Genomic DNA, 14107 nt, shown 5'->3' on the forward strand with positions numbered 1-14107 from the left:
CATCAGAACAAGTTTCAACTGTTCATGAGGTCACTTCATGGGGTATCAGTGTCCCATGTCCAATGCTGGAGAACCCGACAAACAGAGGACCTGGGGCTGCCCAGCTGGCAGGGCATCTGAGCTAGATGCGGGTCTCCTCACCTGACTTATCAGTATAACACAGGGTAGGGTACAGGGTGAACAGCCTCTTCCTTATCTGGGAGCCATGGGCAGGTGACACCGACATCCCCCTGGGCAGAGCCTGGGGTCAGGGTGGGAGCTCCACCTGCCAGGAAGGTCATCTTCTACATGACCTTCTCTGCCTGTTGCCTGAAGGTTGTCCCCAGGGTCAGGGATGCAGGAGCCAGCCCAGTGCTTCCAGATGCTTCCAGACCCCTTCAGCCAGGGCACCTGGCCAAGTAGGGAGAAGAGCATGGCTACTATGAACCTAGCACGTTGTGGGTAACACATACTGTCTCATTTCCTCTCTGTCACCCACCCAAAGGAGGGAAGATTGCTCCCAATTTACAGACAAGGAAATGAAGCTGATAATCCTTCCACATCAAGGCCCGCTTGAGCACCAGCTCTGGCAGGTGCCGTGGTCCGGGCTCTCTTTCACCCTGAAACACACCCAAATTGGCTTCCTTTGACTTTAGCCTACTTCCCCTCTGAATGTCACACATCTGTTTTTAGTCACTAGAATTCCGAAGGCCCTTGGGGGTGGGGGTGGGGGAAACAGGGAATTACTCCTCTTTCAAACTTCAGGTAAAATTGGACTTAAGCTGTGATCATGAACTGGCCTGTGGATTTGGCAGCCCTGATGCACCACGAGGAGTTGTTACTCTGTCCCGCAGGCACCTGCACTAGTTTGATGGCTTCAAATGTCTAGACACTTGGGATAAAAGGAGCATGTCATCTCCCCAGCACATCTTTGGGAGCCCCTGCTATGTGTTAGGCACTGGGTGTGTAGCAGTGGGAAGTGTCCTGTCCTCCCCAGCGTGGCTTACCCAGAAAAACACAAGGCATTTTGCATTCCCTGTCTGCTGAGGGTGCCCTTTCCTGCCCCAGAGAAGATCAGGCTGTCCCCGGGCCCTTGCACTGATGCCAGCCCCACAGAAGGTGGGGAATCTGACCTCCTTTTGCACAGGTCAACTTACTGGAGCCACTTTGGAGGATGGTGATTGTAATTACCTCCCTCATGTAAAATCTTTCACTGTAGAAGCTTAAAAATGATCTTAGGGAGCCATTAAAACCTTTCAGATCAATAAAGGTATTTGTGCAAGTCACTAGCATTTAAAGTGATGAGTGCTGCGGTTAATCGGGCATCACGCCAAGGGAGGTCAAGGGCAAATGACATACTCTGGTCTCTTGCTTACCAGGAGATGGACCTCACTTCTGGGGGAGTTGTCCTCTTTTGTGGGTGACATAATTTTGGGTTTTTCTGTGACTGCGACATTGGTTGCAAAGCTTCAGGTCATGCATTTCCCCAAGTCCCCCCTGTGAATAATGTCAGCACACGCTCAGTCCGCCAGCACATATTTGGTGAGCTGCTCCTGGGGCCAGGAGCCAGAAGCGCAGTTAGAGGAGCTCTGCGGGAGCCAGGTCTTCCCTGCAGCCTTCCCATAACAAGCCTCCTTATCCCCATTTTAAAGAAACTGGATCATAGAGGATCATAAACTCTCTCCAGGATGCAGAATACATATTTGCTTGCCTCTGAATTCCCAGGTCTTAGTCTTCGACATCATCACCTGCCTTTTCCAGGGCTGGGGGCCAGTGACAGTGCATCCAGGCAATGTAGGTCCCCCCAGATTGTCCTCAGGCGATCAGACCTGGCATCCCTGTCGAGTCGGGGCCATGGGGGCTCTGTGGTTGCCCAAACCTGACTTAGTCTGTTGAAGTCTTGATGAGGGGAGGGGGTCACCTCAAGTGGGGCCTGTCCCTCTCCTGAGCAGGATCCGAGGCTCCCTCCACACTCCTGCAGAAGAGTTTGGTCGGAAAGGCAACAAGAATGCCACTGTGTTGGATTCCCTTTGCCTTGGGAGAGCTGCACCCCCCACTCTGCTGCCAGCGTCCTGTGTCTGCCTTTGGAACCAGGTCGTGGGGCTCTCACGGTAGTTGGTGGTGGCTGGGCAGCAGCAGCCTCTTGGCAGTCTGGACAGAACTGATCTCTTTGGGTGTGGGGTCTGTCCGGCGCTTTCTGTCCTGCTGCTTCCTTCCCACATGACCTGGAGAACCCCTGTCCACCCATGGGCTTCCTTCCTCACTGTGGTCAGCCCGCTGCCTCTGCTGAGTTCTTTCTGCTCCCACCCCACCTTTCCTCCTCCACCAGCCCTTAGGCTAATGAAATAAACAAGCCCAAAGAACAGCGGGGCAGAAGAATATCTGTGCAAAGCATCCTACCCTACCTGCATCTTTCTTCGATCTTTTGTGGGGAAGAGGCTAAGCACCTAATTTTTTTAAGCCATGACATTGTCACAAGAGGATCTGCCACTACCCAACTGGGTCTTGTGAGAAATGTGGCTTGGAACTTAAATGCAGGTTTAGAAAAAGAGCTGAGGGTCAGAGCTGTCCAAACATCTCTTATCATGGCTCCTTTAAAAGGGCAACTTGCTCTTCAGAGACATCCCTGTGCCATCACACACCCACCGGCCTAATGGGTGTGGGTCAGAAATACTGTCTCTACTCGGGCTGCACATTGGAGCCACCTAGGGAGCTTGGAGGGAGAAAACACGGATGCCAGAGCCCCACCCTACCCCAGACAACTCGATCAGAACCTCTCAGGCTGGGCCCTGGGATGGGATGTGCATGATGCGTTTGCCCCTCAACCTTAAGGGCCCATATGACTGGCCTGGGGGTCCTGTGAAAGTGCAGACCTAATCTATACCCCAGAGTCCCCAGGGGCTGCCAGGGCTCCTGGCCTTAGAGCACAGGGTAGGGGTGGCAGTGCCATCGAATATCAGGAAAGGACACCCGATGGGTGTGTGGTGCCCTAACCAATATGCTAACTGGACTGCAGACACAGTAGGTCCAGGTCAAAGCACTGTCCTCCTGGGAAGACGGGGAGCCGCAGGCACTTCTGGACCCTGGCTCCCCACGTCTCCCTCAGTGTTTCCGCTCCCTGCACCTGTCCTGGGAATCGAATGTCTAACTCGGGCCCCTTCTGTGCCCTCTCAGGTGTTAACTCAGCCAGGGTTAGTGATCAAGTCCACGCTGCGACCTTCTGGTCCTAGGGGGATGCCCTGCAGGGAGGGCTGAGGGCCAGGACACAGCCGAGCAGGTGGAGGGAAGGCTGTGGGACCTGCTCAATGCAGTGCTGGAGCGGAGAGGTCTGACCCCTCATCTCTACTGGTGAAGGAACAACCAGTTCTGGTTACTAGGACACCAGTCTCTCCCCCTCCCCTCCGCCTGTAGTTGTATTGTTGTGAGGTGGTCCTTCTGGGCGCGTGCACCCATCCTGAAGGCCCCAGCACCCTTGGGAGCGCTCAGCAGCTGCCACCCACCCAGTCCCAGTGGTGGGACACAGACGGCAGCCCAGGCACCTGCCACCTCCGAGCATCATAACACCTTGCCACGTCCTTTCCTGTTTGTGCTCTGGGTGATGGGCCATTCGCAGCTGCAGGAGAGTCCTCACCGGGACTTGGCTTACTGGACTGGAAGGGGGAGCTCAGGTGGTCCACTGATCTGCCAGTAATTGTTCAGTTCCCTCTCGGGATGAAACCCTTGTAGCGTTCATTTCATGCACAGCGAATTATTCTCCAGAAATGGCCCTCCTCTTGTATTTTTCTTATTAAGTTCTCTACCCAACAGCTTCCTGTAGCTGCAGAAAGCTCCCCTGTGGTGCTGAGAGAGAGGACAGGACAGGTTTTGCCCCGGCATTCTCTCCTGGAGGCAGGGTCCCTCCTAGCTCTCCGGTCCTCTCACACACCCACCGTGACAGCAGGTCAAGGAAGCTTCAAGCCACAGCACTGCGTTTTCTAGTCTTTGTCAAGGCTAAATTGTCAGCATCTTCCCCTGGAAATGGAGATGTCAGAACTTTGGGGTATTACATTTTGGTTTAAGTGCCAGCAGCATGAGCATGGGATCAAAGATGTAGGTCAGTCAGTCTCTTCACAAACAGCCAGCACCCTGTGTGCCGGGGTCCATGCAGAATCAGCTGATGAACAACAAAACATAAACTGTTGGCAAACGAGAAATCTGGTGGTGGGCTTAGGAGAAAAGGAATCAGGGCTGTTGCAGGGTGAGAGCTGAAGTGGCATGTCCCTCGGCATTTTCCCGGCTGTTGGCCTTCTAATCTGGGCATGGGTCGAAGCTGGCTTGGAGAGAAACAGCCATGTCCTTGAGAAGACCATGGTGGGCCGAGGAGGCAGACTGGCATTTACACAATGGACCATGCCACACAGCTGCCCAGTGATTCCTGGGCATGGCAGGAATCCTGTGTCTTTCCAGGGAGCTGTGGTGACTGTCCTAAAGAAAAGCAGAATGTCTAGAAGTCTGTTCTGTGAACTTGGGGAAGCACATTAAGTTTTTTCCTAATAATGTGGCCCCTGGGCCACTGTTTCTGAGGAGCTAAAAGTCACCCTCCTTATACAATTGGCACCCAGTAAAGGCCATAGAGCTAAAGCCCATTGCCTCTGTGGACTGGCAAAGTGCTTCTCATCTGCTGCATTTCCTCTTCATCTAAACATTGTTTTAACCTTTGAAATCACAGATCCCCACCCCCGAATTTAGGTTGCCAGAGGAGCCTCCTTTTTGGGGCTTGCACACATTTGATCCATATTTGGGAACACCCAAATCCTTTCCTTTTGTAGAGCTCCCAGAATCCCAAGCCCTTCCAGTCCTGTTCTTGTCCACGGAGCTGGCCTCCAAGCCCCACCTTGACTCTCGAACCTGCCCAACAGATAGTGTCCACCCCAGAAGGCTCCAGACTGGGTGGCCTGACTCAAAGCCCTAATTTGGACTTCCCTATATTTCTACCCTGGGTGGTTCCAAGTCAGCCCAGGGCTTGGCATAACACCTGGCATGTTGAAGGCCGCATTTGTCACAAGTGGAGTTTGTTTGCCTGGATTTCACGCTTGGGGCGCTGTGAGCTAGAATAGCCTTAGCGGCAGGGGCTGAGAAGTGGAGAGTCGACAGTTTGGATCTCAGAAAGGCACCCATATTCCTTTGGGAAGCCTGATCCCTGCAGTCTGAGAAGCACTGCAGTGAGAAGTTACATCACACCCGAGCAGTCCAAAGAAATAGGATATTGTACAGCTCTGAGAGTACAGGGGATTTGGGGGAAGTGCATGGCAGTGTCTCCATGGAGAACGTCGGGCTGGTGCCTCTGAGCATCCATGTGGATGGCTAAGCCTCCCCGCTGCATTCAGAGAGGGAATGATGAAGGCTGTTTGGCATAAAGGGAGAGAGTGCCTTGCCGAGACCCTTGCTCCCCTTCCAGCTGACGCGCAGTGCGGTACGGAGCCTGTGTCCTTGTCTGTAACACGAGGATAAGCCCTCAGCTCACAGCATTTGTGTCAAGATTAAAAGACGGCACCCAGCACTGTGCTGCCACACCACAGATTGTTCCGTGGTGTGTGTTCGCGCCCCACCCACCAAGGGTACTGAGGGGACATTGCTTCTTAGCTCCATGACGTGCGCCCTCAACATGGGCCGTGAATTCGCTGCTTGCCACCTTCCGTGTGATTCTAATTTCAGCATTTCACAGCTTACTTTGAAAATAGCATCTCAGCCCGGAGTGTGTGCACAGTGCAAAAATGAGACTAGCTGCCCCCCCTCACCCCCGTGGGAGGAAGTGTGAGGCCCAAGTTCACCAGGTCCAGCAGGAGGGATGGGTGGGGTGGGATGGCCCATATGTGCTTCCAGCTCAGGTTCAAGGACCGCAGGGGGAGCACCTATTGTATGCCAGGTGCTTTTGCACAGAGTGGTTCTCTGGGGGGGCCCCTGGGGGCTGGGGAGATGGAGGATCAGTGACGTTCAGACCTCACGTCCAAGGGCACAAGGGACCACAGCCCGGAGCCAAACCGGGCCTCTTTCCATCTGCCGCACATCTGTCTGCTAATCAGACTATTGACTGTTTCTGTCTTCCTCCAAGAGAAACCAAGGCAGTCAACAGGTGCTTTCTGGCCAGAGCAGGCTCCCCAGCTGTCTCCGAGCCAGCCTGCGTCACGCTCAGGTGACCTGGCAACTCTGCTCCAGCTGGGGCTTTCTAGGGCCCCTGGAGAAGTGGCTGTGCCCAAGTGCTCAGCGAGGCAGATCCTGCAAATAATTCACAATTACAACCGATAAGGGACTGCAGGGCGGGCGACCGCACAGAATCCAGAGCAGGCAAGAAACAGTCGTGGCATTCCCGCCATCAGCCCCGGCAGCCCGCCTCCCACCCGGCTCAACCACGGCAGATCCGCGCCAGCCTGGCTGGAGGCTGTGTGAATCAGAGCACAGGGAGTCCTAGGGTGTTCAGCCCTGGGAAATGAACCTACCTGGCTGGTGTTCAGCCTAGACATCACTTTCCTCAATTTACTGTAAATTGTCCTCTGGGCAGAGGTGGGTGTGGATCCCACTGAACTCACACCCTTGTTTTCCCTCTCTGCTAGGTCTTTGCTGCGAAAATCCTCAACTTTGTCCTGCCAAACCTGTCCCTGGGCCCGATCGACTCCAGTGTGCTCTCTCGGAATAAGACAGAGGTGAGAGTCCTTCTGGAAACCTGGGGTTACTTGGGGGCTGGTGAGGGAGTGAAGGCAGCCGCTGAGTTTTAACTGTGTCTGTGGCCTTCTACCACCCTTTCCCTGAGCTCTGTGCCTCGTGATGGGGACGTGAGGATGTGTGAGGCACCGCCTGGCTGCAGGGGTGGCTGGGAAACGGTGAGTGATCGTGATGCCTGAACTGTTTCCTAAACACACAAATCTGCTAACCGGATGAAGCTGCATATGTATCAGCCAAGTCTCTTTTGGTTGCAAGTGACAGAAACCCAACTCAAAGTGAAATTAGGCAAAAAGAGGGATTTATTGGTGAATGTAACTAAAGGGTTCAGTTGGATGGATCCAGGGGCTCAAAGTGTCATTGGCCATCTATCTCTCCCCAGCTCTCATATCCCCTGGTTTGGTTCCATTCCCAGCCAAACCTTCCCCAAGGGAGGCACAGATGGCCACCAGCAGTGTTACGGGAGGAAGCCCAGCAGGAAGACAGCACCTCTTCCCAGCATAAGTCTCAGGACTGAGTCCTATTGACTGATTGTCCAGGCCTGAGTTATTTGTCCAGGAAAGGAGGTAGTGTCAACCCCACCCAACCTCCTGGACTGAGAGTAGAAAAGGGCAGTTCCTGGCAGGCAAACTGGGATAGTGGTAGCAGAGGGTGGAAGAATAGATACTGGTCAGGCCAAATATTCTATGGGGACGGGAGTGGTGCCGGGGCTGCAGGAGGATCAGAGGAAGAGGGTTCCCAGTGGTGCTAACAGCACCATAAGGACCCAGCAGGAAGAGAGGACAACTCATTTGCAGGACAGCCAAGGGTTTGGTTCAGCCTCAGTATAAAGGGCAGTGGGCGGGTGGCTGAGGTCAGGTCACAAGGCACCTCGTGAACCCAATCTCCCAGGAGCGACTGACCTGCTGGGAATACACTTTAGCCCCCCAGGCAGAGCTGTATCCTGCCTTCTATAGAAGCAACACCAGCTGTGAGAAGCTCAGAAAAAAAAAGGTGGCTTTGGGGGAGACAAGCTGGGAGGTTGCAACCAGGCACTGAGGTCAGACAAAAGGTCAAGTAAACTCGTGTACCTGAGAGGTGAAATGGGTTGTCTGAGGTTGCATGGCTAGTAGGGGCAGAGCTGAGTCCTTCTGAGTGAAAAGCATGGCTTGGGTGTCTCCTTCCAGCCTGTGTTTACAATCATTACAGTCTTTTTCCTGTTCACAATGAGTGATCCACACAGCCTGTGGCTGGAAGCCACCACCCTGCGTGCAGGATTCATTGTGTGAGGGGGATCAGCACAGGGCAGGGGCTCCTCCACCTGCCAGCAGCCGCATAGAGGCTCTGGCTGGAATGTGCAGTCTCTAGTAAAGTCAATCATCTTTGCAGCAGCTGCGCTAGGACGACGGTGGGTTGAGAGCGAGGGGGGCCTCCCTTTGAGACCGTTAAGACAACACATCCAGGTGCAAAGCCACATTGTTCATTTTACCACCTGAAAACACATGAGCAAAGGAAAGGGGAAAAAAAGAGATTCCAAACCCTTTTTGTTTAAAAGTAGCAAATTTCAGAGCTCATTTCTCATTTTTGAAATAATGGAAAATTCCATCGAAAGCCTCATAAAATGGGAAGAGTCTGGTGTGAACATGAGGCGTGCAGACCCTCCCCTTCTTGGCTCTGTCCCTGCCCGCATCCCTCGGTTGCACACCATCATTTAGCAGGTGTCGTACTGGTCAAGTAAAAGGGGTGATTCTTTGGAAACACTAGTGAATTTCCTGGTGGGAAGACTTGGAGGAAGGGAGGTGGCTGGTCTGCCTGCAAGCTGGACTCCAGTCGGAATAAATAAGGAGCAAGGGTTTGCATCCTTCAGCAGAGAGAATTCGCCCCTCGCCTGTCGCCACTCTGAATCTCCCTTTGAACATTCTGCTGAGCTTTAAAAATAGCAACGGCGAGGGAGAAAATGTGTTCAGAAAAGGCACCCCCCCCCAGATCTAACATCGGGGTGTCTTAAGGCACATCTTTAGCTGAGATCTTTCCTGTGGAACCCTGCAGCTATAAAAGTCTCAGAAGGAGAAGAAACGCTTGCCTAACAAGCTTCCTAAAGCAGGACAGTGGTGGATGGGGCCGCGGGCTCAGGATGAGGGGGTGTCGCAAGCTCTCTGGGAAGGCTTGGGAGCCCGTCTCTGGGTAAGCAGGCTGGCTCTGTCGTTCGCATGTCAAAAACGGGATGTTTGTTTGGGGTTTGCTGTGGCAAGTGTTCTCACAGCCCACCCAGGACTGTTGGCGCGACTGCCTGCAGGAGCCTTTCCTCACATGCTGCCAGCCCACATTCTACCCGCCTGTGTGAAGCCTCTGGGAGCAAAGGCAGAAATGCCTTGTATTGTTTCAGTGTCATCCACCACATGGCTTCTTGTGCCCTTGTTCTGTGTCAGATACCCTCGCCCTTTCGTCTCACCAAAGCCCCGAGAAGTCAGTCTTGTTACCAATATTTGCATGTGTGGAAGCTGGGGCCCAGAGAGGGCAAGTCACTTACCCAAGGATACACAGCTACTATGTAAGGAGGTGAGCCCAGATCTCTCTAGTCCAGGCCAAGTGCTTTTGGCCCTAAAATCTTGAGAACAAAGAAGTTGCTACTCAGACATTTTTTATATTTGTTAACACATTTAGAGCCCCTGATTAGAACACGGGAGTACTGACATTCTGCTCTCAGCACTGGGGTTTTCGGCATGTGATGACTCCCTCCCACTCTGAAAATCCTTGAATGTTCTAAATAATTCTCCGGTCAGGAGGGCTGAGGGGAAGAGGTGAGGAGGGGAAGGTGCCTCGGATCTCCTTGCATCCCCAGACCACTATGACCGTTCGGTTACTCAGAGACAGAATGCCAAGCTTTCCAGGCCCGGCCCTTTGGCCCTGAGATCTGGGTACAAGCCCGGAGGAAGCGCTGCTGAGCTCTGGGCACACCCTCTCCTAGGGACAGCCACTGTTTACATACCGAGGCGATTTGTCTTCTAGACCCAAGTCTCTGTTCTCTGTAAATACGCACGCTGGCAGGCCATATGGCAAGTTCTGGGCACCCAGGGAGCTGTAAGGAGTGGCCAACTCTGCTTCCTTCCATTGCACTAGGTGGGTACCCCTCCAGACCCCAACTCAGGATTCCAGACGTGCCCAGCATCAAGGATTAGGCCCCCTACCCTTCTCTTCCCTCCACACCATCAATACAGACTGCCGGGGGCCATACCTGCCCATGGCCCTCAGAAGGCTCCTGCCAGGTCTTGGAAAGTTCGGTCATCCGGAGGCTTTTGACTAATTGTAACCTCAGCTAAAGATAGGCCGTAGCCTCCCACTCTGTCCCCAGGACACAGCCTCCCACAGAAAGTCTGCCTTGAGAACCGGTTATTAACTTTTCAGGACACTTGGTTTGATTAGCTGATTTTTATTTAGTGACTTTCCATCATTCATATCTCATATTCCCCACAAAAGATTTGTCTATTTGAGGCAGCTAACAATTTACCATTGCCTAAAAAAAATAATAACGAACTATATTAGACCATCTCTTGTTGTGTGTATCTCCATATGGGGGCAGCTGGCGGGGAGCTACGTCGGTCTGGGGCCCTGCGCACGGGGGCCTGTTGACTGACACCCACCTGCCCCGCCCTGGATGTTTCCTGCCCCCAGCCCCAGTCCCACCTGCAGCTCTGGGAGAAGCAGCTCTGAGCTCACAGGAGGCAGATGCTGCAGGGAGGCCGTGGAGAGACTTCCAGGATAGTCCCAGCTGCCAGCCAGACCCAAGACAAAATGTGGCACCTCCCTGCCCCGTAGGCCCAGCTAAGCTTCTGTCCCAGGTCCTTTCACATGGTTCTTGTCTGGCTCAGGAATTTCAGCCACCAAGGTTGGGTACCTGCTCCGGTGGTCGGAGCAGAGTGGTGGACCCCTGGGAAACAGGGCTTGCTTTGGCCAACCAAACTGGGGAGACTTTCTGCCCAGTCTGGGAGACCCCTTATGTCCCCTCTGCCAGCCTACAGATGGCACGTCAAGTCAGCAGGCTTTCACAGAGCTCGTGCTTCAGGCCAGGCCACGAGCCAGAGGCTGGGGACACCCAGTGAGTCACTCTGTCTTCTGGGGTCACAGTCACAGGGGAGGCCTGCACATTAACTGTTCTGTGTGAGGACAAAGTGGCACACAGAGGGCCCAGGGGAGGACACAAGCCTTCCAGCAGAAGGGCCCGAGTCTGGACCCAGCTCTCTGGCCCTGTCTCTTTATGCTGCAGTGTGACCTTGGCAGCCACACTTAGTGCCACTGTCCTCTGGCCCCTTGGGGGCTCCAGGCTGCAGCCTGGTGCAGGTGGATGCTGGGTAGATGGGAACTGTTGTTATCATAGCTGTTTTTAAAGAGGTGTCAGCAAAGTACAAGAGGCTGGGGGAGGGAAGTGCCAGTGTCACCAACCGTGTCTGGGCACCTGTCAAGGGGAGGAAACAGCTGAGACTCGAGGGGAAGGGGTTTGTTGGCAGACAGAAAGACTGGCAGGGGAAGGGGGCACTATGGATCCTGGAAATGTCAGGGGCAGGCCCCAGTCTGGAGGGACAGAAGATGAACACACAGAAAAGGACAGGAGCCAGGGATGGCACACAGTGCCCCTGGGGAGAGCAGGAGATTTATGGAGGGAGGGGCAGCTGAGCTGAGTGCCAAAAGGGAGGAGAAACTCTACAGGCAGCCAAGGCTGAGGGGACACTGTGCAAGGGCACCAAGGTACAAGAGGTTGGGGGAGTGTGGGGGACAGGAAGGTGAAGGGCTGGCTGTAGCCCATCACATACTCTCTGGCGAACCACAGGAGCAGTTTGGATTTGGCCCTGAGGCCGGTGCAAAGCCTGGCAGGTTTCTCTGGGAGGAAGGAATGGGAGAAATCTAAGTGTGGTGTGCAAGGGATTGATCTGGGTGCTGTACGCCAGCTGGGGGAGAATGGTGAGACCCAGGAGCAGATGGCACATGGAGAGAAGGAGCTCAAGCTGGCCATACCAGGCAGTGCTGTTGCCAGTGTCCAGTATTTCTGTATTCAGGCCCATTTCTATGGTAAATTCTTATCTGCATTTAGAATATTCCATAAGGCTGGCACTGGTGAGAACACAGCCCAATAAGCCACAGGGAAAGCCATACCAGGCAGCTCCAAAGAGCTGACCTTTGGGAAATGGCTGGCTCTTTCATATCTTGTCATCCTTTGTCAAATGAAGTGATAAGGGGCCTTCCCCTGTAAGGCTCTCAGCGTCATCTGCGCTGGGGACAGTGCCTTTGCCAACACCGGCCAGCAAGCCCGATGCAGAGGCACCAGCTGGCTCCCACCTGCGCACAGCGGTGCTGCTTCCCAGGCTGGGTTGGAGGAAGGCCGGCCCGCTCTTGCACCCATTCATTCAGCCAGCATTTCTCGAGGGCCACCTGTGCTGGGACACAGCACGAGGAGGACAGATAGAGCCTAACGCTAGAGGCTGACACTCGAGCGGGGAGACAGACAGATGCACAGACACCTGACTGAAGGCCAGGACGAGTGGGCTGGAGCGGGGCGGCTAGCCACGGGGACCTGAGGAGTCTGGAAGGCTTCCCTGAAGGGCAAAGCCTGACCCAAGGCCTGAAGGAGGGTCAGGTTAATTATATTAGGAGAGACGGGCTGGAAGCCACCATGGGAAGGAAGGGGTTTTCTCTCATCCGATTCTTGCCACAACAGATTGTATCCCCTGCCATTCAAGACAAAGGTGGACAAGGAAGAGATTGTCTTTGCAAAGCCATGCCAATTCATTTCAGGGTTCCCACGGGTTTCTAGATTTCACAGAAATCACTTGGGTAGAGCTGTTGTGCACTCCCTCTCCAGTATGCCAGAGAAGGCTATCTGATTTCCCTGTGGTGAAGAGGGATGGATTAAGAGAGATCTAAACAATGAGGAAGGAGGTGGGATCCCAAAGCTCAGGTGAAAGGGTAAGGCTTCTATGAAATATGCAAGGGGATTGAGGGAAAGAGGGTCAAGAAGACCCAGCTGTACACACATCTGTAGGTACCTGAGGAGAAACCACAGATTAGGCCTGTGGGGCTGTATTTATATGTGAAGTCAGTGGGGGGACGGTGTGCAGGGGCACAGGGGTGCACATGTCTGTCTCTGCCCAGGAGGGTACCCCCATCTGCTCTGGCAGTCTGTGAAGGGTGGCAACCACTGGGATCCACCAACTCACTTCACTATCTATCAAGCCCAGATGTTGCTGATCCTCACCAGGGACCCACCCCTTTCTTTCTGAGGAGTGCCACCCCGACGGCTCTTGGCTGTCCAGGCGCACAGGACTCGCCCTTTCTTTCTCCTCTGTAGACAAGTAGCCTAACCTGGTGAATGGTTCAGAATGCTGATGGTGGAGTCTGACTGCCTCGGTTATTATCCTGGCTCTGCCCCTTACTTGCTGTGTGACCTCAGATGAGTCACCTAGCCTCTCTGAGCTTGTCTCCTCATGTGTAAAATGATAAGAATAGTAGTTCCTACATAGGCTTCTTGCAAAGGTTTTATTGAGAAAGCACAACTAAAGCACTTAATATAGCACCTGGTATAGAGCTGAGGGTTCAGTGTGTTAGTTATTTTTAATATTATTCCAATTTAAAATGTAATTTTGCTTTCCATCACAGATTTTTAAAAAAAATAGATCAAAAGGTTTGACTGTAGGGGTGGGGCCTAGATTTTGCTCAACCAAAAGTTTAAGAAAGCTAGCTGTGGATTGCAGCTGTATTTGCTATGCTTCAGGGCAAAGTTTCTCCCCACAGAGAAACAGTGTACAAAAGTCAGAAGCCCTGCTCGGCCTGCTCCTAGCTGTCATGTTCAACCTTGCTGGGAGCCCTCAGAGCTCCAGCAAACAGTGGAGGTACTAGAGGATCAGCAAGACCCAGGCAGGGGGCTGGGCAAATATTCACAGCCTGTGAAACATATAACCCAAGAGGAATTCTCCAGGTCCCCACTGTGGGGAAACTGAGGCCCAGGTCGGAGTAGAGCCCCAGCCAAAGATGTGTGGCTTGGGGTCTCTGAGGCAGAGAGGCCTCCAGTGCAGAGCAGCTCTCCTCCCAGTGCCAGGGTCAGATGCAGGCCGCACATCCACGCTGCAGTGAGCCAGACCCTGGGCCTGGCGCTGGGGCTGCATCATCTCACTGAATCTCCCTGGCATCCTCGGAGGCACTGACACTGTCACTCCCACTGTACAGATCAGCAAACTGAGCCAAGAAGAGAAGCTCCTTGCCCAGATTGCACAGCTAGGGAATGTCAGGGCAGGGTGGTCCTTCTGTCTCCCGTCTTCTTCATATTGTTCCGTCAACCTCCAACCAAGAAAAAAGACTTCAGACCTCAGCCAGTGGAGGACCCCCTCCCCAGGCAGAAGTCTGTCATCTGGAGCAAAAATGCAGCTATGTGGACCCGGACCCACAGCCTCCAGCTGATATGGCC

At 53.7% G+C, this 14107-nt stretch overlaps 1 protein-coding gene across 11 annotated transcripts in view; it reads left to right on the forward strand.

Moving 5' to 3' along the window:
* MGLL (monoglyceride lipase) overlaps positions 1–14107 on the forward strand; it is a 278840-nt gene that overhangs the window by 255743 nt on the left and 8990 nt on the right. For all 11 annotated transcript variants that reach the window (XM_037023681.2, XM_037023675.2, XM_037023688.2 and 8 more), the window contains one exon: positions 6570–6659. In XM_037023681.2, coding sequence (XP_036879576.2) covers positions 6570–6659 — 90 coding nt within the window. The remainder of the gene's footprint in view (positions 1–6569; positions 6660–14107) is intronic.

Source organism: Manis javanica, chromosome 3 (assembly GCF_040802235.1).
Source record: "Manis javanica isolate MJ-LG chromosome 3, MJ_LKY, whole genome shotgun sequence".
In the NCBI taxonomy this organism is placed as follows: Eukaryota; Metazoa; Chordata; class Mammalia; order Pholidota; family Manidae; genus Manis; species Manis javanica.